Source organism: Macaca mulatta, chromosome 11 (genome assembly GCF_049350105.2).
Source record: "Macaca mulatta isolate MMU2019108-1 chromosome 11, T2T-MMU8v2.0, whole genome shotgun sequence".
In the NCBI taxonomy this organism is placed as follows: Eukaryota; Metazoa; Chordata; class Mammalia; order Primates; family Cercopithecidae; genus Macaca; species Macaca mulatta.
The window spans coordinates 105,807,534-105,832,697 of record NC_133416.1 but is presented as its reverse complement, the minus strand read 5'-3'; the positions used below and the strand labels follow the sequence as shown (position 1 = coordinate 105,832,697).

At 42.0% G+C, this 25,164-nt stretch overlaps 1 protein-coding gene across 5 annotated transcripts in view; it reads right to left on the bottom strand.

Annotated features, from left to right (window-relative positions):
• TMPO (thymopoietin) overlaps positions 1 to 24,932 on the bottom strand; it is a 35,981-nt gene extending 11,049 nt beyond the window's left edge. For 4 of the 5 annotated variants that reach the window (XM_002798750.4, XM_028828791.2, XM_015152483.3 and 1 more), the window contains exons 1-4: positions 24,372 to 24,928; positions 11,703 to 11,829; positions 7,573 to 7,731; positions 1,517 to 1,614 (exon numbers count right to left, since the gene is read on the bottom strand). In XM_002798750.4, the coding sequence (XP_002798796.3) occupies positions 1,517 to 1,614; positions 7,573 to 7,731; positions 11,703 to 11,829; positions 24,372 to 24,650 (663 nt within the window). In that variant the 5' untranslated portion in view covers positions 24,651 to 24,928. 5 annotated transcript variants of the gene reach the window in all.
• Between the last annotated feature and the right edge of the window lie 232 nt (positions 24,933 to 25,164).

Sequence of the window (25,164 nt, the reverse complement as noted above, 5' to 3'; positions counted from 1 at the left end):
TGCCCCTCAGTTTAGATTCGTCAACTCAATTATCCCTTAGACCATCTTTAATACTATGTCTCCTCCCCTTCTTTTAACCTAGTATCTGATCAGTCACATGCTCTTGCTGGCACCACATCATCTTCACTTCAAACTCTGGACCAAAATTCTCCATGCTTGTCGGTTTCAGCGTGCTTCACCAAATTTTCCTAAGTTCTCTTGTTATTTCCTTATTCTTCAGCATGCTCCTGAAGCTATTTGTTAGGACTACTACATAAAAGGGCAATAAAATATGTATTCCAGTATTTGGTTCTATGTTAACAAAATCTTCATTTATTCAATGCTCTGTACGTTTTTGTAACAAAGCTCATTTCTAACAAACGGTTCTGAAATTCAACTTATCAACTACATCAAATGAAGAGAGAGACTTGGCTTAAGGAATCAAGAATAACTCCTCTAAGGATTTAATTTTAAAACAACAAACAGGCCGGGAGCAGTGGCTCACGCCTGTAATCCCAGCACTTTGGGAGGCTGATGCAGGTGGCTCACCTGAGGTCAGGAGTTCAAGGCCAGCCTGGCCAACACAGTGAAACCCCGCCTCTACTAAAAATACAAAAATTAGCTGGGCGTGGTGGCACGTGCCTGTAATCTCAGCTACTTGGGAGGCTGTGGCAGGAGAATCGCTTGAGCCCGGCAGGGTTGGAGGTTGCAGTGAGCTGGGATCACGCCACTGCACTCCAGCCTGGATGACAAGAACAAAACTTCATCACAAACAAACAAAAAAAGTGACAAACAGGAGATGGAAAAGATAACCAACTAGACAAATCTTCCAGCTAGACATAGTAAGGGTAAGGAAAATGACTCTAGGAATAGCTGTCTTATAAAGCATCAGCCAAATCAATGCTACGTTAGTCAATAATTTGTTCTCTGTAAACAATACTAGGTTAGTCAATAATTTGTTCTCTGTTCATTTACACCTATGCTTATTTTCTCCTTAGTTTCCTACATTTCCCTTTTGAAAAACTGAAATGCCTCTCCCACAATAGAAAAGGTAAATTTTCATCTGACATAAGGAAAGAAAACTGTAGTCTTAGGACCAGACTAGCATCTGAGTTTAGGGAAGAATCACAGAAGACAAGACAGGCAAACACAAAATCAAAGTCAAAAATCTAGAGACAAAGACACAAATATAAAACCCTTCTATTGCTTTTTAAAGAAATTGTATCAAAAGTGTCTAGATATTTCCAACTTTTAAAATATTTCTTTCAAAATGCTGTATAACTGGTTTTGAACTACGTTTAGCACAGACTCAAACACAAATGAGACATTTATTAAAAAGTTGCTTTTGCTGTAATTGCAGGCTACACTACTGACAAAACCCATAAAGTTTAGATTTTTAGTATCATTTAACAACAGAATTAAATTTATTGAACGTGCTGGAATCTGGGTGTCAACAATTAAAGACTAAAACACGGATTAGTGTTGTCAGGAGGTTATTTATACCTGTACACGGTGATTAAAATAAAACTAAAGATACCTGGTTGTGCTCAACTCTTCTTTGCTTGAGTGTTACCGGAGTCTTTGCTCTGCCCTTTAGTGGTTCTCTCTTCTCAAGCTTGAGCTCTATTTTAGAGTCTGGAAATAACATTAGAGAAACCGTTACTCTCTGAAACACCCAATAAATGACGATGTTATCCTAATATTAATCAGGAACCCTGGTTTTAGGCACATTAAAAGGTAAAAAACGAGTCTACTGGTAATACCTCACTAGTCCAAAATTGTTTAACTGCAATTTGTCTTGAAAACTGTTTCATTATTTATCCCATTTTTGCTTATCTCCCTTACCCTTTCATCTGACAACCACTTCCTCCTATTCTCCTTTCCTTTATCTGGGACTAATAGCTTTGAACATGAAGTGAATTCAAAATGCTCCCACGAAAGCTTTTCACTAAGAACAATTTAGATGTGGAAAAAGGCCACTTAAAATACATAGTTGTTACCATTGTTTTGTCCATACAGTATACTACTACTGTACAGCAAAGGTTGGCTTACTAAATTAAAATTTGGAACACAGAAGGGAAATTTTAAAAATGAAAAAACCCATATAGTATACCAAGCTTCTATAACAATAAATAACTGCCATAACATTAGTAAGTACAGTATAAAAGTTTTTTTGATGTAGTTACAAAAAACCTAGGTACAACTCAGGTAATGAATCTTGTTCACAGAATACGACCAATCACAGGTCTCGTCCCATTTCTTCAAATAAAAATAACATTTCTTTGAAGAGAAGCCAATATTTATATATTACTTGACTTGTCACCATGATAGTTATTATTAACCTAACAACGCAAGGATATGTATTTTTTAATAGGCTTCAATATTCCAGTCTCCTAGTCTTAAATTCATTATCATTTGAAAATCTAGGTTTTGAAAAGACTGATTTTAGTTAACATCCCTGGCCCGGCGTGGTGGCTCACGCCTGTAATCCCAGCACTTTGGAAGGCTGAGGCCGGCGGATCACCTGAGGTCAGGAGCTCAAGACCATCCTGGCCAACATGGTGAAACCCCGTTTCTACTAAAAATATAAACATCAGCCAGGCGTGGTGGCAGGCACCTGTAATCCCAGTTACTCGGGAGGCTGAGGCAGGAGAATCGCTTGAACCCGGGAGGTGGAGGTTGCAGTGAGCCGAGATCACGCCATTGCACTCCAGCTTTGCGGACAAGAGCGAGACTTCCTCTTAAAAAAAAAAATTTCCTCCTTTTTGTAGACATTTATCATGGTATAGCAAAATTAGTAAGTCAAGTCAGTGATTACTTCTAAAACTTCTACTACCAAAAATTTAAGGCTGGGCGCGGTGGCTCAGGCCTGTAATCCCAGCACTTTGGGAGGCCGAGACAGGCGGATCACGAGGTCAGGAGATTGAGACCATCCTGGCGAACACGGTGAAACCCCTTCTCTACTAAAAAATACAAAAAAACTAGCGAGGTGGCGGGCACCTGTAGTCCCAGCTACTCGAGAGGCTGAGGCAGGAGAATGGCGTAAATCTGGGAGGTGGAGCTTGCAGTGAGCTGAGATCCAGTCACTGCACTCCAGCCTAGGCGACAGAGCGAGACTCTGTCTCAAAAAAAAAAAAAAAAAAAAAAAAAAAAAAAAAAAAATTAGATTACTTTATCAAAGAGACAGAAAGGAAGTCAATTCTAAAGTTTTACATGAACTCCATGATGAACCTGTGCAAAAAAGTGTTAGACATCTATATGTGTCTTGCTCTCTTTCCATTGTTAATATTAGTTAGTCCAGAATCTATTTAATAGTTGCAGGTTTCCCAAAAAAAAAAAACCAGTGATTTTTATCATGTTAGTTTAAACAGTTCAATATTTAGGACTAAGATTTCAAGTCTATCTCCCAACACTTCTATCAATGGCCCTATCAATATATCTACGTTTGATACAACCCCCAGCAATATAAAATTTACTTTAGGCTTTGTTAACTCAGATTTTAAGAACTAGAAAGCACAAAGTAAAAAAAAACCATCAGTAGTGGAGCAGAAATCAATTAAACAAATAAAGTATCTGGTTACAGATCAATTCCTCTTATAAATTTAAATTCCAACAGTCAATAAAAACATGGTCCTCAAACAGAAGAAAAACCATACAATAATCAGAGTATTTTCAATCATACCGCTGAAATGTCAGAGTGAGTTTCAATGATGAAATGGAAAAAGGGTGTTCATATACAAATGTTTAACTTGTTGCAACTCCAAGAATAAAGCACACATAACAACATGTTTCTGGAGACCACACAACACTGTTCAAATTTAACAACTTTTATTGAATTTGCAGAAGCATTCTACAGTAATACATTTTTAAAAATCACACAGCACTCAATAGGTACATGTATACATGTACATTTCAGAAGACAACAAATAAAATTACTCTCAGAAAGTTGCAAAGAGGGACATGTATAATCTAAGAATGTGGTAATGGCCAGAGGGAGTACCCAAGAGACCATATTTTATTATGCTTAAGGCTACTATTTTCCACAATACCTCTGCAGTTAGATTCTTATCTTACAATCATAGAAATTAAAAGATGATAATACAATGCTTTATACAGACACACAGATACTGGGATATAGTATATTTCTTATGGCTTTAAACAAATTAAATTTGCTTTTAGAGTCTATATTGTTAAACTTAACTTTCCACAAAATACAATATATCATGAAAGCAAAGTAGTATTTTTTAAAAAGCCCCATTATCTGATAAAATAGACGGTGAACATGCACTATCCCAGGATATCTATTATTATCCAAAGAAGTGTTTCTCAAAGTGTGGTCCATGGTACTGGTCCATGAATTGGTTGCTACCAGTCAATGAAGAGATACATTACTTGCATCAGAGTGTAAATCAATACATTGCTTTAGCTATTAATACAATTTTGCTAAAAAATAAATCCTGTCATTGACTTAAAAAGTATCTTTAGATTTAAATTATTGTGCATGCTTATCTTGCCTGTGGATAAGTAACAGTTCGTAGACTGGTAGTTTGAGTTGCACTGATCTAGACTACTATGATTGCTGTTGCAGACATGAGTAAAAAAACAAAAGCAACAAAATATGAGCAAAAATATGGACAAGTTATGGAATGTGAAAAGATACTGAGATAAAAATATCAAAAAGAACAAAATCACTGTTCTGAATGTGTAACAAACGTTTAAACCTGTCCTAGGTATAAAGGAGGATGCATATTACTCTATTAAACAGTAAAGACTCCTTATATCCTAATTAGAATTTTCTTAGTTTTGGAGAATTGTAAAAGCATACGTAAAGCAGGAAATAGAAAACAATTTGGAGACTAATATGTGATCTAGAAAGCTTTAAATTGTTTGTACCAGGTTTCCTACCTATGCAAATCTTTAAAAAAGAAAAGCAGTTCTACACAGGCAATTACTTTTATACTATAATTTGATGGGTAGAAGCTTAACATTTTGTAATTAGCCCTATCTGGAAACTAAAACAACCTTAACAGAAAAGAAAATGTTGGCATAAAAGTTTGAAATATAAGATAGGTGTCTTTTTGTTCTTAATGTTACTAGTGTTTATTTCCACGCTTTTTAATTACTTTGCATACTTCTCCTCCAAATAATGTTCCACCTTTAAAGGGAGTGGAAGCCAGCTTACTCTTAGAAGCTAAATTAATTTTGCAATCTTTCAGCCAGAGGTATCGACGACCTACAGTGGAATTTCCCATGGTATGGGCAGCCATCTTCACTTCATCAAATGCAGCTTCACAAATATATGAGGCTGCATCATATGTTTTGCTCAGAATCCCAAGTGCTTGATGGGTACGACTAGGATCTGAGCTAAGAATCTGTGCAGCTTGACTAATGTCTGCCTGCATAGCCTTAGCAACAAAGGCAGTGTGGGTTGCAATCTGCAATGCTGATGCTGCGGCTTCATATGCTCTACAGAGTGCTAAGTCCAACTGTTTATCGCAAGACTCAGTGGAGGTTGCTTGAATACCTGCTGGTGGAGTGGCTTCAGAAATAAACCCTAGGATTTCATCATCTACTTTTGGAACTGATAATAACCGTGTTGCCTCCTTGGAAGAAACTGGATATCTGCATGCCAGTGAAGGCCGCTGCCTGTCAACTTGCTGCCATTCTTCTTCAATTACTTTTAAAATAGATTCATGGAAGGGAAAAGATAGTTCTGAGGCATCTATTTTATCATGCTGTGACTGCTTAGACACTTCTAGACCTAAGGTAGTGAGTGAATGAGAGACAACAGTTTTGGCAAAAGAAGACGGCAAAAGTTCGGATCCAGGTATGTTCTGAAATGCCACAACGGAACCTGAATCCCTTTCCTCCACTGACTTCTCACTCAGTCTAGGGACTTTTCGTGGAGGAGACAGGAATTCAGTTTCTTGAAACTTAGATTGATCAATTCTCTTCTGTATGTTTTCTACATCCAGTGGGGGTGTAGAGTTAGAAGTTCCAGGCAAACTACCTGTCCCACCCTGGACCAACAGAGAATTGACATAATCTCTGATTGCCTGGGCAAGTGGCGGAGAAATTAGTTTTGAGCTCTCAGACTCTTCTAGTGCTTTCCTTTTACTGGAGAGAGGCGACTGATCTGAAATATGGGACCTCTCAGGACATAACGGTTGAATTCCACTTTTTTCTCTACCGCAAATATTTTCTACTATGTCTTTATAGCAAGCAGTGGTGGTTTCTTTAATCAGTGAAGGAGAAGCTGCAGCAGAGACCAACATGGCACTGTGTTCAGGCTGAGAAGATGACGAAGAACTTTTCTCTAAGCACCTATTATGGCTAGACTTGCATGAAATAAACAAATTCCTTTCAGAGGCTAACTTCTGCAATTGTCCCCTGCCAGGCAAGTTTGTGGCAACAAGAGGCTCCCTAGGTAGGTCTCCCTTAGAAGTATGTACTTTCTTAGCTGCCTGTAGTTCAGTACTGCCCAAAGGAGGACGGGTGGAGATTTCAGGAAAAGAAATACCCTGAAAAAATCCACCACCAGAGGCAGTAGTTCCAAGTTCAGAAAAAGGAACAAAATCCCTAGTGGACTTCACTTTCTTGTGTTCTTTCTTCTTTCCTGTAGAGGCAAAAGAGGCAGGAAGTTTAAGCATTACCTGTGTTTGAGCTGATTTTATTCTTTGCCTCTTTGCTAAAAATAGTGCTGTCAAAGGAAAAGACTCTATAATTTAATATTCTGAACTAATCTGCCAGATTTGCCCTGGTAGACACAGCTTATTGAGATATAAACAATCTGGATCAAAATAAATAACCACAAGTCATATGAATTAAAAGTTTACAAAAATCAAGTTGTACTTACAATTTTTAAAGGACATTTATTTCACGTCCTATCCTCAAAAAATATTTCAACATCATAATCAAATTTTAAGATACTATCTAGTCTACTAAAAATGTAGTCAAAATATTTGCTTTAAAGTTGCCTTCAGGTCAGATCAACAAAAACTGTAAACAATTTAAATGCCTATCAATAGAGAATAGAGAAAATATGCCATATTTAAATGCTACTATGTATTATGCGGAATAAACAGATATGTAACTAATTGGATTATATTTCAAAAATAAAGGAGTAAGAAAAAGCAAGTGATAAGATTTAGCATATTGTTTATATAAATTTTGTATTCTTAAAGTATAAAATAATACCATGTATTAGACAGATGTGTATGTGAAATATAAAAACAAACTTGAAAGATGGGCATTGAATTAGTAGTTACTTCTGTGGAGGTGACAGGTACAGATAAGTACAAGGAACTTTGCCTTTACTTGTAATACTTTATTCTCTCAGAAAAATGGGTTTGAAGCAAAAAAGACAAAGTTAACTTGCAATTTCAGGTGACAGAAAATTATAAATTTGTACTATGTTGTTTCTTATAATTTTCAATAAAAAGTATTTAAATCAAATTACAGAATTACTCTAATGACATGAATAAAATTTGTATATCTTGTCAATATTGTTTTAAATTTTACTTTCTTCATGGTCACTGTATTTTGAGTGTGAAAAAATTACATACATTTGATTAACATCATTTAAAATTTTACCTTCTTCATTGTCACTATATCTGTCAGAATCATTACTTCCATTCTGCCTTGTATTTTCTGCTGAAGAAGAAATTGTTGGCAGAGGAGTAGAAGATCTTGATTCTGTTCCTTGTTCCCTCAGTTTCAAAAGCTTTTTCTCATACAGCTTCCTGGTTGTTCCTGGATTAAGGCAGAATTTGCTTTAGTACTTGTATTGCTTCATTTAGGGTGCAGCTCAGACACTATACTCAGCAACATTTTAAGCTATTTTCACTCTTTCTTTTTTTAAACTCAAGTTTTTTTTTTTTGAGACGGAGTCTTGCTCTGTCACCCAGGCTGGAGTGCAGTGGCCGGATCTCAGCTCACTGCAAGCTCCACCTCCCGGGTTCACGCCATTCTCCTGCCTCAGCCTCCCAAGTAGCTGGGACTACAGACGCCCGCCACCTCGCCCGGCTAGTTTTTTTGTATTTTTAGTAGAGACGGGGTTTCACCGTGTTAGCCAGGATGGTCTTGATCTCCTGACCTCGTGATCCGCCCGTCTCGGCCTCCCAAAGTGCTGGGATTACAGGCTTGAGCCACCGCACCCGGCTAAACTCAAGTTCTTAAAAATACTATATAATGCGGCCGGACATAGTGGCTCACGACTGTAAACCCGCCACTTTGGGAGGCTGAGGCGGGTGCATCACTTGAGGTCAGGAGTTCGAGACCAGCCTGGCCAACACAGTGAAACTGCATCTCCACTAAAAATGCAAAAATTAGCCGGGAGTGGTGGCACATGCCTGTGATCCCAGCTATTTGGGAGGCTGAGACAGGAGAATCACTTGAAATTGGGAGGCAGAGGTTGCAGTGAGCCAAGATCACACCACTGTCCAGCGACGAAGTGAGACACCATCTCAAACAAACAAACAAACAAACAAACAAACAAACAAAAGGACAGACGTGGTGGCTGATGCCTGTAATCCCAGCACTTTCAGAGGCCAAGGTGGGTGGATCACCTGAGGTCAGCAGTTCAAGACAAGACAGCCTAACATGGTGAAACCCCATCTCCACCAAAAATACAAAAAATTAGCTGGGCCTGGTGGTGGGCGCCTGTAATCTCAGCCACTCAGGAGGCTGAGGCAGGAGAATTGCTTGAACCCAGGAGGTAGAGGCTGCAGTGAGCTGGTATCGCACCACTGCATTCTACAGAACTATATAATGCACTGTTTTTATAATAGGTGGTTTTTTTTTGGAAACGACATTTCTTTTAATAGCATGAAATACATAGTAAATTAATATAGGCCTTACTGTAGACCATCTACTGAAAAGCCATGTATGACTATTTTTGACTGAAGTCTTGCACTTGTGTATTTTCTCTACTACCACATAATAGTACTTGCCAACATAGAAAAATCACATATAAGCGGATTGTACCTCTATGAAAAATAACTATGATTAAACTTCCACAACTCTAAGGCATTAATATGCCTGTATTCAGTTATGGGGAAAAGAAAAGTTCTATAAATCAGATTTAAATATTTAACTTTGCAGTTAAAATGACCTTTTATGGAAAACACATATCACAAAGCAAAACTGATTACAAATTCTTAACACATTGGAACATCAGTGGCAGTTTAAAACCAAAATAGATTTTGTCTTACACTAACTGTATATCTTTCCTTAACTTCTGTAAGATGAGCAAAATGACAATGGATATTTTTTAGAAGCAACATGTGTCCAGAAGTGTTATAGAAATAGCTTTAAGATGAACAGGTCATATATCAACATATCATTTAATGTAGGCTGACATTATAACACACATTTTTCAGTGTCTCTCTTTTGGAATTTCTTTTTTTTTTTTTCGAGACAAGGTCTTGCTCTGTTGCCCAGGCTGCAGTGCAGTGGTGTGATCGTAGTTCACTGCAACCTTCAACTTGTAGGCTCAAGCAATCCTCCCACCTTTGCCTCCTGAGTAGCTGGGACTACAAATGTGCACCACCATGCCTGGCTAATTTTTTTAAAAAATAGAGACAAGGTTCACTATGTTGCCCTGGCTGCTCTTCAACTCCTGAGCTCAAGCAATTCCACCACCTTGGCCTCCCAAAATGTTGGGATTATTTATAGGCATGAACTACCATGCCCAGGCCTTTTAGAACTTTAAACAAAAAATTTTTTAAAAGTGTTATATATCTGTTGGTAATTGTACATGAATAAACTTATGATTATTTGGAAGCAGCTTATACATTAAAACAAAATATTCCAAATCCTTATTTGCAACTATACCTACAGCAAAACCTACCAAATCTCTAGTGTCCACAATTTTATGTAACTTAGAAGATCAAGACCAGATGCAATGGCTCATGCCTGTAATCCTAGGACTTAGGGAGGCCTAGGTGGCAGGACTGCTTGAGCCCAGGAGTTCAAGACTAGCCTAGGCAATATAGTGTGACCCCATCCCTACAAAAAATACAAAATTTAGCCAGGAATGGTGGCACATGCCTGTGTTCCCAGCTACTTGGTAGGCTGAGGTGGGACTGCTTGAGCCCAGGAGGTTGAGGCTGCAGTAAGCCACGACTGCGTCACTACACTCTAGTGTGGGCAACAGAGCAAGACCTTTTCTCAAAAAAAAAAAACCATCAAAATGGAATTTTCTCATCCTGCGGTTATTGCTAAGACACTCCAAAACTAAGGCATAATCAACACTGCAAAATCTTCATCACCTAAAAGTAATCCAACAATGGAAATCCAGTGTATTTAGTTCTAGGTTTTTGTTTTTTAAGGGTATAATTATTCAATTCCAATCAAGACAGGATTTTCAAAAGGGTACTTTTAATGATACACGAAAAAGGGGCTGGGCGCAGTGGCTCACGCCTGTAATCCCAACACTTTGGGAGCCTGAGGTGGGCGGATCACCTGAGGTCAGGAGTTTGAGACCAGCCTGGCCAACACGGCGAAACCCCATCTCTACTAAAAATATAAAAATTAGCCAGGCGTGGTGGCGGGTACCTGTAATCACAGCTATTCGGGAAGCTGAGGCTAGAGAACTGCTTGAACCTGGGAGGCAGAGGTTGCAGAGAGCCAAGATCATGCCATTGCACTCTAGCCTGGGCGACAAGAGCGAAACCCTGTCTCAAAAAAAAAAAAAAAAGGTACTATGCTAGGAATTTAATAACCTCATTAAGAAGTCTGTCACTAACTCACTTTTTCTTTTTTCCTTTATTTATTTATTTTTTTGAGACAGGGTCTTCCTCCACTGCCTCTGGCCAAAGTACAGTAGCCATCATGGCTCACTGCAACCTTGAACCCCCTACCACCTCAAGCAATCCTCCTGCCTCAGCCTCCTAAGTCGCTGGGACAACAGACTTGTGACACCACACCGTGCTAATTTTAAAATTTTCTGCAGAGATGGGATCTCCCTACGATGCTCATGCTGGTCTTAAACGCCTGGGCACAAGCAATCCTCCCATCTTGGCCTCCCAAAGTATTGGGATTACAGGAGTGAGCTACTGTACCCGGCCACTAACTCATTTATTTGGGCAATTCTGCCCAGCTATGTTACCTCAGATTTTCCTCAATTGTCATATAAGACCCATGTCTCAGCAGAAGTACGATGTAAGTGGCCGGGCACGGTAGCTCACGCCTGTAATCCCAGCACTTTGGGAAGCCGAGGCGGGCAGATCACGAGGTCAGGAGATGGAGACCGTCCTAGCTAACACAGTGAAACCCTGTCTCTACTGAAAAATACAAAAAATTAGCCAGGCGTGGCAGTGGGCGCCTGTAGTCCCAGCTCCTCGGCAGGCTGAGGCAGGAGAATGGCGTGAACCCGGGAGGCAGAGCTTACAGGGAGCCGAGATCACGCCACTGAACTCCACAGCCTGGGTGACAGAGCAAGACTATGTCTCCAAAAACCAAAAAAACAAAACAAAAAGAAGAACGATATAAGCACTGTATAAAACAATCTCAACAATAGAGGTAATTTTGGAGATTATCTAATTCAATCCTCTCATTTTATTTCACTCATTTGAAGTCAAAGAAACATAGGTTTTGCTGATACAAATGATTAATGACAAACCAGTCCTTAGAACCTAAACTAACTGCTAAGCAAAAGGAGAAAATAATTTGGGGTCCTGCTTCAGAGAAAAGATACTGTATTTGAAATTTTATCAACTTACCTACAATAGGACCAGGATTCACTCCATATTTCACAAGCTGATCCAAAAGATCTTCATTAGTGAGCTCTGTTACATCTAGATCATCTTTATCATCTTGTCTGGGTTTATCAGTTTTTTTGGTGGCTTTCTGTAAACAAAGTCCAGTAATCATTTCTATATGAATTAAAGTGTTCACTTACTAGATAATAATCTGAATAAAATAAACATGCAAACTCACCACCAAGTTGGTTTATAGTACTATTAGGCCTTAGCAATTTGATTAAATTAAGAGCAACTCATTATTGGAGAACATTTCCTAAGTTGAACTGTAATCATACAAACCGCATAGCCAAGCAAGTAACTTAAATTTTAAAGATACTGTTGTTAAAATAGTCCATTTTGGACTATCTAAAAGAGGTAGTAATAGCATCAAAAATGCAAAAGAACAAATAAAAGTAAAACTGACTTTGGCTAACGCTTTCTTTTAAATAACCTTTTTTTTTTTTTTTTTTTTTAAATGATACAGGGTCTAGCTCTGTTACCCGGGCTAGAGTACAGTGGCACTATCTCCGCTCACTGCAACCCCCACCTCCCAGGCTGAAGTGATCCTCCCACCTCAGTCTCCCAAATAGCTGGGATTACAGGTGCGCACCACCACCCCTGGCTTTTTGCATGTTTTTTTTTTTTTTTTTTTGTAGAGATGGGGCTTTTGCCATGTTGCCCAGGCTGGTCTCAAACTCTTGGACTCAAGTGATCAGTCCACCTTAGCCTCCCACAAGTGTTAGGATTACAGGTGTAAGCCACTGCACATAGCCTAAATAACCACAAATTATATTTCATTTCTTAAAGCATATACTCCAATGGCAAGGGAAACAGATCAGCATGAAACTTGCAAAGTAAAGCCAGGCTGGGCTTAAAAATTTTCATCTAAATGATCATGAACGCTACTTACTAACTTTTTGATAATCCTTCAAAGTTTAAATTAATCCAGGAAAGTTTAAGACTTTACCATACAGGCTTACACTTGGATATATATACAGAAATGATTTTCTTTAAACAGCATATGAGAACTTAAGAAGGCCAAATGAATACAGCTGGCTCTCCATTCTCCCAAATGAATACAGTTGGGTTCTACATTTGTGAATTCAACCAACCACAGACCAAAAATACTTGGGGGAAAAAAATGACAATACAGCAATAAAAATACAAATAAAAATACAGTATAACAATTATTTACATAGCACTTACATTGTATTAGGCATTATAAGTAACCTAGAGATGATCTGAAGTATAAGGGAGGATGTATGTAGCTTACTACACCACTTTATATTAAGGGACATACTAAAGCATCCCGAGTTTGATATCCATGGCTGGGTCCCGGAACCAATTTCCACCCCAAGGATAGGAGACAGGACTGTAAACTCCTTGTAACATAGTTATTTTAGTAGCTAGTTTATGACTTAGGAAGGAAATCTGACAGACTTCATGGTTACATTATCACCTTTGACACAGTTTAGTCACCAGATTAACTTCTGTACCACCAGTTTACTAAAAATAGTCAAAATAACTTGAAACAAACTTTGAGGGAAAATTAAAAAGTTTTAAAATTAATTTATACAAAGGCAATATTTACTGGAAAAACTATAAATTTCCAAGGTTGAACAAATAAAAAGGAAGCAAAAGAATGGATACCTTTTAAGGCTGTGGCAAACAGCCTGACAAATGCCTCAGTGATCACAGAAAAAACATCAGAGTGCCAAACAAAAAAAATGGCTAAACAATGGCAACATCAAAGTAAATTTTACGAAAAAGGCTAAAATTATCAAGTTGCATGGAATGTTCACTTTCCAAACATATTAGGGGGAAAAAAATCAGGCATTATTTGGCTATGTACTGGAATTCCTGTTTTTAAAAATAAAAATGGGCCAGGTGTGGTGGCTCAAGCCTGTAATCCCAGCACTTTGGGAGGCCAAGACGTCAGGAGATCGAGGCCATCCTGGCTAACACGGTGAAACCCCGTCTCTACTAAAAAATACAAAAACCTAGCCCGGCGAGGTGGTGGGCATCTGTAGTCCCAGCTACTCGGGAGGCTGAGGCAGGAGAATGGCGTGAACCCGGGAGGCGGAGCTTGCAGTGAGCTGAGATCCGGCCACTGCACTCCAGTCTGGGCGACAAAGCAAGACTCTGTCTCAACAACAACAACAACAACAACAACAACAAAATAAATAAGTAAATAAAAATGTTCTGACCTAGAATTGTCAGGCTCAATTTTTTTTTTTTTTTTTTGAGACCGTGTCTTACTCTTATCCAAGCTGGAGTGCAGTGGCGCAATCTTGGCTCACCACAACCTCTGCATCCCAGGTCCAAGTGCCTCAGCCTCCTGAATAGCTGGGATTACAGGTGTACACCACCATGCCTGGCTAACTTTTGTATTTTGAGTAGAGATGGGGTTTCAGCATGTTGGCCAGGCTGGTCTTTAACTCCTGACCTCAAATGTTATGCCCCCCTGAGCCTCCCAAAGTGTTAGGATTACAGGCGTGAACCATGGAGCCTGGCCTGAAATACTTCAAATAAAGCAAGATACAAGAAATTCTTCTTAAAGCTGCTAATCGCTAATCATTCTATAATCAGAAGCCAAAAACCCTCACCAAAAAGATAGCTGCTCATAAGAACAATTATGTCGGCCGGGCGCGGTGGCTCAAGCCTGTAATCCCAGCACTTTGGGAGGCCGAGATGGGCGGATCACGAGGTCAGGAGATCGAGACCATCCTGGCTAACACGGTGAAACCCCGTCTCTACTAAAAAAATACAAAAAACTAGCCGGGCGAGGTGGCGAGCGCCTGTAGTCCCAGCTACTCGGGAGGCTGAGGCGGGAGAATGGCGTGAACCCGGGAGGCGGAGCTTGCAGTGAGCTGAGATCACGCCACTGCACTCCAGCCTGGGAGACACAGCGAGACTCCGTCTCAAAAAAAAAAAAAAAAAAAAAAAAAAGAACAATTATGTCAACTTTCACATATACTGCACTGACCTAGACCTGTCAGGCTCAAATCTGGAAGCAACCCACACCCGTAATATCCAAATAGTTGCCTAGAGTCTAAGAGTTCTAAGACTTATTTCTTTCAAGAAAAGATTTAATCAAACTTAATCCTATGTTATTGACTTACTCAAATTTTCCAAAAAGTGCAGTCAGGTAGTAGAGAAAAACTAAAATAATGCTTAAAATAAAAATAAAATATGGAAAAACAATCAATCAGGTTCAAATTATTTGTACACAACCCCCGCTACCATGAGAATGTTCAATTTACTATCAATAAAACATCCAGGAAATTCCAACTTTTCAAACCTGCCCGAGAGGTTTTCAAGAAATCTCTCTGGGCCAGGTGCAGTGGCTCATGCCTGTAATCCCAGCACTTTGGGGGACCAAGGCAGGTGGATCACTTGAGGTCAGGAGTTCGAGATCAGCCTGGCCAACATGGCAAAATTCTGTCTCTATTAAAAATACAAAAATTAGCTGGGTATGGTGGCACACGCCTGTAATCCCAGCTACTTGGGAAGCTGAGGCAGGAGAATTGCTTGAACCTGGGAGGCGGAGGTTGCAGTGAGTTGATATTGTGCCACTGCACTCCAGCGTAGGTGATAGAGCAAGACTGTCTCAAAAAAAATCTTAACTCTTTTTTTTTTTTTCAAAGTGGAGTCTGTCGCTCAGGCTGGAGTGCAGTAGCACCATCTCGCCTCGCTGCAACCTTCCACCTCCCAGGTTCAAGCAACTCTCCTGCCTCAGCCTCCTGAGTACCTGGGACTACAGGTGCATGCCACCACGCCCAGCTAATTTTTGTACTTTTAGCAGAGACAGGGTTTCATCATTTTGGCCAGGCTGGTTTCAAACTCCTGAGCTCGTGATTTGCCCACCTCAGCCTTCCAAAGTGCTGGGATTACATGCCTGAGCCACAGCACCCAGCCCAAAATCTTAACTCTTATTAACCACTATTTTGGAAAGGTCTTACCCATTTCTGATTCTTTACCTCGGGCCAGAGAATCTGTTTGTAATGTGTAGCCCAGGTGATCTGGATGCAGCATTGAGGCAAGCAACAGAAAGCAGGAGCACTATCATCCTTATATTTTATTCCAAGCATCTAAAAATTTCTAAGAAGATTGATACAGGAATAGTCCCCAATAAATGTTTTGTCAAATCCGGGGAAGGAAAAAGTAATTTATTTTTGAAAATCCATTTCTTATTAGAAATAGCAGGCCTATCAAATCTAAGTAGAAAACCAATTCTCCGTTGGGTGCAGCAGCTCACGTGTGCAATTCCAGCACTTTGGGAGGCCGACGAATGAGGATCATTTGAGGTCAGGAGTTTGAAACCAGCCTGGCCAACATGGTGAAACCCCATCTCTAATAAAAATAGAAAAATTAGTCAGGTGTGACGGCACACGCCTATAGTCCTAGCTACTTGGGAGGCTGAGGCTGGAGAATCACTTGAACTGGGGAAGCAGAGAGTGCAGTGAGCCAAGATTGCATCACTGCACTCCAGCCTGGGTGATAAGGCCAGACTTTGCAGAGAAAGAAAGAGAAAGAAAGCAAAGCAAGAAAAGCAAGCAAGCAAGAACGAACGAACGAACGAAAAAGAGAAAGAAAATCAATTATCTTATTATTTCCTTCAAACACAATGAAAAACTTTAACTGAACAAACATATCTTAAATAAGCGACCAACAAACCTACACAAGGTAAGTCAGACAGATGAAAACCAAAAATGTGATTTTTTTTTTCTGAGATGTAGTCTCACTCTGTTGCCCAGGCTAGCCTGCAGTGGCATGGCCTCCATGGCCTCCCAGGTTCAAGCGATTCTCCTGCCTCAGCCTCCCAAGCAACTGGAATTACAAGCGCACACCACGCCCAGCTAATTTTTGTATTTTTAGAAGAGACAGGGTTTCACTACGTTGGCCAGGCTGGTCTCAAACTCCTGACCTCAGGTGATCCACCTGCCTCGGCCTCCCAAAGTCCTGGGATTACAGGTGTGAGCCACCACGCACGGCCAAACATGTGATTTTTAATCTGTCAGGAAAAAAGTTCCAGAAAAGTGATGTCATTTTATAAATCCCAGATTTAATAAGGATAAAAAATTAGGAGGCAGTGTGCTATACATGATTAGTAGTTTCAGTCAGGAAAAAGGAAGCATTAGTTGCATTAAATTCTGCCTCCAGAAAACTTTGTTCCTTTAAGTAGATCACTTAAGAGTTTCACTCAAAAATAGTGAGTACCTACTATGCCACCCGATGATCTCTAATGTATTTTTCAACTTTAAAACCCAACAGTTCTATGATATCACCTATGAGCTACTGTAATACCTTTAATCTCTACTTCTAGTATAAAGATGCTGAACCATAACATTATAACAGATTATATCGGGCACTTATTATATATCATGTACTGAGTTGTGTTCCAAATGTCTTTGCATTAACTTACCGAATCCAAAAAATTTATGGAATAAGATACTAATATCTCCATCTGACAACTCAGAAAACTGAGGTTCAAGTATGCACTTCACTAATTCAGGAAATCTGCATGCTATGATATACACGTCACTTTCACGTATCTACCTTGTTTCCTGAAATTATATTTTAGTAACTTTGCATTGTATTGCCCTAACATTAAAGACAAAAATTCAGAAATCATTTCTTGTAATAGGTATTAATTACTAAGCACTAGACACTTCACATATGCAACGGCATGTACTCCTCAATCTGATTAAGTAGCTATTAGATTATTCCTCTATTTCAGGTGAAAAGAGAGGATCTTAGATTAAGACACTGTTCAGTGTCATGAATAAGGGGCAGACCCGGAATTTGAATCTATAACTCTATGAGTCACAAGTCTGTAAACTTAACACCTTATTATACACTGGTGGTCAATTTGAGATATAATTAACATTTCCTATTGGTAGCATACTTTTTATTGTTCTTTCCCAAGTCTTCAAATATTTCCTATTGATAATTCGTAATTTGCCCAGGAGCAGTAGCTCACACCTACAATCCCAACACTTTGGGAGGCCTAAGCGGGAGGATCACTTGAGGCCAGGAGTTCAAGATCGGGCTGGTCAACATAGTGAGACTATCTCTATAAAATTTTTAAAAATTAGTTAGGCATGGTGGCACACACCTGTAGTCCCAGCTATTCCGGAGGCTTGAGCCCAGGAGTTCGAGGCTGCAGTGAGCTACGATCACACCACACAGATGGGCGCAGTGTCTTACGCCTGTAATCCCAGCACTTCAGGAGGCTCAGGAAGGCAGATCACAAAGTCAGAAAGGAGTTTGAGACCAGCCTGACCAACGTGGTGAAACAGTCTCTACCAAAAACACAAAAATTAGCTAGGCGTGGTGGTGCACGCCTGTAATCCCAGCTACTCAGGAGGCTGAGGCAGGAGAATCACTTGAACGCGGGAGGCAGAGGTTGCAGTGAGCCGAGATCACGCCACTGCACTCCAGCCTGGATGACAGAGCAAGACTCCTTCTCAAACAAATACACACTCATAATTCACCAGACCAGATCATTCAAGAATATTATGCTCCACTAGATCCAAATAGCTACACCTTCATGTTCTGCCTCTTAGAACAAAAAGGCAGACGGCCAACTCTGTACATGTTTATTTTTGTGTACACGATCTAGATAACTTCAACACATAAAAATATTGGTAGCAAGACACATAAAAAGCTTAGAAATAAGAAAACAAAATCAAAACAAAACTTTTAACATGTAAAGTTCTGTCACATTACACCAAGTGAATCCAAGAGACTATGGTAGAGGCTAAAATGAAACAACTTCTTTTTTAATTAAAACTATTCCCCATAGGCTGGGCACAGTGGCTCACATCTGTAATCCCAGCACTTTGGGAGGCCGAGGCAGGAGGATCACAAGGTCAGGAGATCGAGACCATCCTGGCTAACATGGTGAAACCCCGTCTCTACTAAAAACACAAAAAATTAGCTGGGCGTGGTGGCAGGTACCTGTAGTCCCAGCTACTCAGGAGGCTGAGGCAGGAGAATGCCATAAACCCAAGAGGCGGAGCTTGCAGTGAGTGGAGATCACGCCACTGCAGTCCAGCCTGGGCGACAGAGCGAGACTCCGTCTCAAAAAAAAAAAAAAAAAAAAAAAAAAACAACAACAACAAATCCTTATAAACTCATGATTAAATAGAAGGTATATGCATGCAAATAGTTCATCTTGGCCAAATCCACATTAACACTTGATTTGTCTTAAAATGTTAAAAATCTCCCTTATCTGCAACTCTTAAACATAATTTGGCTTTCTCCTATATTCTAAATAAATAAATATTCTTTTTTTTTTTTTTTTTTTTGAGACGGAGTCTTGCTCTGTCACCCAGGCTGGAGTGCTGTGGCCGGATCTCAGCTCACTGCAAGCTCCGCCTCCCGGGTTCACGCCATTCTCCTGCCTCAGCCTCCCGAGTAGCTGGGACTACAGGCGCCCGCCACCTCGCCCGGCTAGTTTTTTGTATTTTTTAGTAGAGACGGGGTTTCACCGTGTTAGCCAGGATGGTCTCGATCTCCTGACCTCGTGATCCGCCCGTCTCGGCCTCCCAAAGTGCTGGGATTACAGGCTTGAGCCATCGCGCCCGGCCAATAAATATTCTTTTATTCCTTTTTTACCACCCCATTATGTAGAAGATTGTAAATATTCTTTAAGAAATATGACCTGAGGCTGGGTGCGGTGGCTTATGCCTGTAATCCCAGCACTCTGGGAGGACAAGGTGGGCAGATCACGAGGTCAGGAGATCAACACCATCCTGGCTAACACGGTGAAACCCCATCTCTACTAAAAATACATAAAATTAGCCAGGTGTGGTGGCGGGCACCTGTAGTCCCAGCTACTCAGGAGGCTGAGGCAGGAGAATGGCGTGAACCCGGGAGGCGGAGCTTGCAGGTGGATCACGAGGTCAGGAGTTCCAGACCAGCCTGACCAACATGGTGAAACCCTGTCTCTACTAAAAATAAAAAAATTAAGCCAGGTGTAGTGGTGTGTGCCTGTAAGTAATCCCAGCTACTCAGGAGGCTAAGGCAGGAGAATTGCTTGAACATGAGAGGCGGAGGTTGCAGACAGCCAAGATCATGCCACTGCACTCCAGCCTGGGTGACAGACTGAGACTCCATCTCACAAAAAAAAAAAGAAAGAAAGAAAGAAAGAAAAAGGCCGGGCGCGGTGGCTCAAGCCTGTAATCCCAGCACTTTGGGAGGCCGAGGCGGGTGGATCACGAGGTCAGAAGATCGAGACCATCCTGGCTAACATGGTGAAACCCCGTCTCTACTAAAAAAAATACAAAAAACTAGCCGGGCGAGGCGGCGGGCGCCTGTAGTCCCAGCTACTTGGAGGCTGAGGCAGGAGAATGGCGTAAACCCGGGAGGTGGAGCTTGCAGTGAGCAGAGATCGCGCCACTGCACTCCAGCGTGGGCGACACAGCGAGACTCCGTCTCAAAAAAAAAAAAAAGAAAGAAAAAGAAAAGAAATATGACCTAGTATTATTTTTATATGGGGCTAAAAATGACCAAAACATAAAATATAGTACATATAAAAGGAATCTGACATGAATAACTTTATACATCAATTATTATAAATGTCCTAAGACTCTTTTCCTGTAAATTCAAAATTATTTTTTCCTATGGCTGATAAAAACATTGACCAGACTCCTAACTCACTTGTACTTAACGTACTTTAAAAGAGAAAATGACGCTACTGACTATCGATACTTTTCTTCAAGTTGTTGGCACGGCTATTAAGACCAGTCAAGGGTAAACACCTCTTGAGTTTTAAATACTCCAGGTAGAAGATATTTAAACCTGTAATTATGAAGTAAGTTTTCTTTGTATGGACGAAATAAATGAAATATAAAAAGCTTAATTACCATGCCAATAGACCTACTAAGTACTCTAAAAAACATTACTTCTAGGCTGGGTGCCGTGGCTCATCCCTGCATTCCCAGCACTTTGGGAAGTCCAGGGGGACATATTACCTGAGGTCAGGAGTTCGAGACCAGCCTGGCCAACATGGCAATAATACCCCGTCTCTATTAAAAATACAAAAGTTAGCCGGGTGTGGTAGTGCACACCTGTAATTCCAGCTACTCGGGAGGCAATACCCCGTCTCTATTAAAAATACAAAAGTTAGCCGGGTGTGGTAGCGCACACCTGTAATTCCAGCTACTTGGGAGGCCGAGGCAGGAGAATCATTTGAACCCAGGAGGCGGAGGTTGCAGTGAGCTGAAATCAGGCCATTGTACTCCAACCTAGGCGATGGAGACTCCATCTCAGAACAAACAAACAAAACAACAACAACAAAAATTACTTCATTTTGTCTGGGCGTGGTAGCTCATGCCTGTAATCCCAGCACTTCGGGAAGCCGAGGCGGGCAGATCACGAGGTCAGGAGATCGAGACCATCTTGGCTAACACAGTGAAAACCCATCTCTATTAAAAATACAAAAAACTTAGCTGGGCATGGTGGCGGGCGCCTATAGTCCCAGCTACTCAGGAGGCTGAGGCAGGAGAATGGTGTGAGCTTGCAGTCAGCCGAGATCATGCCACTGCACTCCAGCCTGGGCTGACAGAGCGAGACTCCGTCTCAAAAAAAAAAAAAAAAAAATTATTTCATTTTACTCAACATTTACATGATGCTGACCAACTTCAATTAGCACGAGTTGCACATACGAGTAAATAAACACAATTCATTTTTAAATCCCCAAAGTTTTAAACCCAGTAGTTAAAAACACTTGGTAGGAACTCAAAATTGCTGGATAATCTTAATCAAAAAATTTTTAGGCCGAGCGCGGTGGCTCAAGCCTGTAATCCCAGCACTTTGGGAGGCCGAGACGGGCGGATCACGAGGTCACGAGATCGAGACCATCCTGGTTAACACGGTGAAACCCCGTCTCTACTAAGAAATACAAAAAACTAGCCGGCCGAGGTGGCGGACGCCTGTAGTCCCAGCTACTCAGGAGGCGGAGGCAGGAGAATGGCGTGAACCCGGGAGGCGGAGCTTGCAGTGAGCTGAGATCCGGCCACTGCATTCCAGCCTGGGTGACAGCGCGAGACTCCATCTCAAAAAAAAAAAAAAAAAAAAAATTTTTACATTTAGGTCTTCTTACCCCCAAAGAACACAAGGTAGATTGGGACATAAACTCTCTTTTACCAAGTGACTGATAGGAAACATTAAAACTGAGACGGTTGTTTCTGTGTAAAAGAAATCATCCTCAAAACAAATAGGAACCAAGGCTGAGGCAGGATTGCTCGAGGCCAAGAGTTCTAGACCAGCCTGGACAACACAGAAAGCCTGTGTAAAAACAAACAAAACAAAACAAAAACAAAGAAAAAAAGATAAAAAAACTAGCCGGGCATAGTGGCGTATGCCCCATTGCCCTTGCTACTCAGGGAAGCTGAGGCAGGAGGCTCTCATGAGCCAAGGAGCTTGAGGCTGCAGTAAGCTATGATCACACTCCTGCACTCTGGTGTGGGTGACAGAGCGAGATCCTGCCTAAAAATAATAACCAGTAATTATATTATAAACATACAACCAAAAACTTCACGGTTTAATACATTTGCACAGAGGACCGATAAAGGGTTCTATAGAACAACTAGGTTTTTTAATAAAGTGTGCGGATTTGAATATTTCATTTTCAAACAACTGTTTTTTTTTTTTTTTTGAGACGGAGTCTCGCTCTGTCCCCCAGGCTGGACTGCGATGGCGTGATCTCGGTTCACTGCAACCTCCGCCTCCCGGGTTCAAGCGATTCTCCTGCCTCGGCCCCTGCCACCAGGCCCGGCTAATTTTTGTATTTTTTTTTCTTTAGTAGTTTCACCATGTGGGCCAGACTGGTCTAGAACTCCTGACCTCGGGTGATCCACCCGCCTGTACCTCCCAAAGTGCTGGGATTACAGGAGTGAGCCTCCGCGCCCGGCCTCAACCAACGTCTACTGAAAGAGTTTAAATACTACCTTCTTTTTCAGAACAGGGGAACATAATGGGTAAAAGGGCACACTTTACTTCAAAAGTAAATTTGTTTATTAATAAATTAAAGTAGCTTTCCACAAAACAAGACGTTGAAACAATAAGGTGTGATAGGTCTTTTATTTATTGTACAATTATTTTGCACTACTATGTGTCACACACCGGACTTAAGACGTTTGTTAAGACGTTCAACTTCTCTAAAACTTAGGATAAGATTTTCAATTAAATTTACCTGTGTCTATTACATTTGTCTTTCATTTTTGCCTGAGTAGCTGGGAAAACACATTAGACAGGTTCCTTAAAAACTAAAGTAAACTTTGAAGGAAGGAGTAATTTCGGTTTACACTAGTGATAACTCGCAACAACCCCAAACACCACATTCACTGTCTCTTACAAGGCATTTTATGTTACACCAATTACTAGTTTTAGCTTCATCCTACTACGACTTGAAGCCTGGTAACTCGGCAGGCATAAGCAAACACACAAAAAGCATATTAAAATCCACAGGAAAAAAAGCAAACTATTCTCAAACAAAACATGCTTTGCTGGAGCCGATTTGAGATTTAACCAGGATCAGACATTCCAAATTGCAATACTGTTGCACCAGAATGTCATGCAATAAATTTTTCCTGAATCCTCTTTCCTTTCCTCAAGCAAAATTTACCAGTAAGGGAGAAAAACGCAATCCAAACTGTGAGTAATTTTCAAATATTTGTTTATAGGGCCGGGTCCGGTGGCTCACGCCTGTTATCCCAGAACTTGGGAGGCCGAGGTGAGTGGACCACCTGAGGTCAGGAGTTCGAGACCGGCCTAACCAACATGGAGAAACCCGGTTTCTACTAAAATACAAAAATTACCCGGGCGTGGCGACGCATGCCGGTAATCCTAGCTACTCGGGAGGCTGAGGCAGGAGAATCGCTTGAACCCGGGAGGCGGAAGTGGCAGTGAGCCGACATCACGCCATTGCACGCCAGCCTGGGCAACAGGAGCGAAACTCCATCTCAAAAATAAATAAATAAATATTTAAAAATTATAATAGGCGCTTTAAAATGTAGTTTAAACTGTTCCTTTCAATTCTGCGTGAAGCCGTCCCGCCAAAAGATGTCCTGTTGGTGGGAAAAATTAAACTAGAAAACATAAACGGTTCAAAAAGCCCTCCATACGCAAAAGTATAAAAAGGCGGGAATTTCCTTAATTCAAATTTTGGTTAGAAATTAGTGTGTCATCAGTTGCCCTCCAGGGAGCGCTGTGAGACTCTGCTGCGAGTCATTTCAGTTAATAAAGCGGGAAAACGCTCGAACTTAACCTATAGCATTTTGGGGCCACCCCTCCAGAGCTTTCGAAAGGCCACGGAAGTCCCCGTCTAAACGCCCGCTGCCGGCAGCTGGTGGTCCAGGGAAGCCGCGTCGCCCGCGTGCAAAACAACCGCCACCAACGCAACTCCACACCTCCCAGACACACACGTCAAAGAACGCGAATCCCGGTGCCCCAACTTCTGGCCTCTCCGCTCCAGCGCCTGCAGCCCCGCGGGGAAGGGGCAACGCGAGGGGGCGCAGGGACAGCCCCGCACCTGGGAGGCCCAAGGGGGCGCCCGGGAGGGAGGGGCTGCAAACGGCGGCGAGCGCGCGCGGCAACCGCCAAACGCCCGCCTTTGTGGCCCCGGCCCCGCGTCCTTACCCTGCCGACGGCTGCTCGGCTCCGGCCCGCGGCGGCGGCCACAGAGCCGAGAATCGGCGTGGGCTCGCGTTCCTCGTCACTGGAGAAGTCCGGGGGCCCCTTGCTGTTGGCGCCGGCGGCGAGCGGCGGCCGGTTGCGCGCCGTGAGGTGCTGCAGGTAGAGCTGGACGTACACGTCTTTGCGCTGCTCCCCAGCCGGCAGCGTCACATTGTTGGCGACCAACTCACTCTTCAACTTGTCCTTCGTCAGGACCGAGGGGTCTTCCAGGAAGTCCGGCATCTCGGGGATCTGCGAAGCCCCCTCCCCGCAGCCTTCGCTGCCGCCGCTCACGCCGGCGCGCTCGCTCCTGGCCGGGGGCCGCGCTGCCGCCTCCGAGCCTCACGGCTCCTGCCCAGTAGGAGCGCTGCGGAGCGGAGCAAAAACTCGCGGACACAAAGCCAAGCCAGACCCGGACACAAAAGACCCCAGAGCCGAACTACGGACGAAGTGCAGCCAAGCTGGAAGCCCGCACCAACCCCAGCCTACACACTACAGGCAGGAGGCGAGCAGCTTGCTTCGCCCACGCCCCAAGAACGCGCGGCGCCATTGGCGGGCGACGGGAGGAAGCGCGGCGGTGATTGGCGGGACGGCCCGCGCGGGTTCCATTAGCCGCCGCGCTGAGCGAGAGGAGGTAGAAACGCAGTTTAAAAGGCGCTGGGGCGGGAGCCGAGGCGCCCGGCCCGCTTCTGTTTTCATTTTCTCCACCCTTCCCCTTAGACGCCGATAAGGGACAGGTCGTACTGCTTTTGTGCGC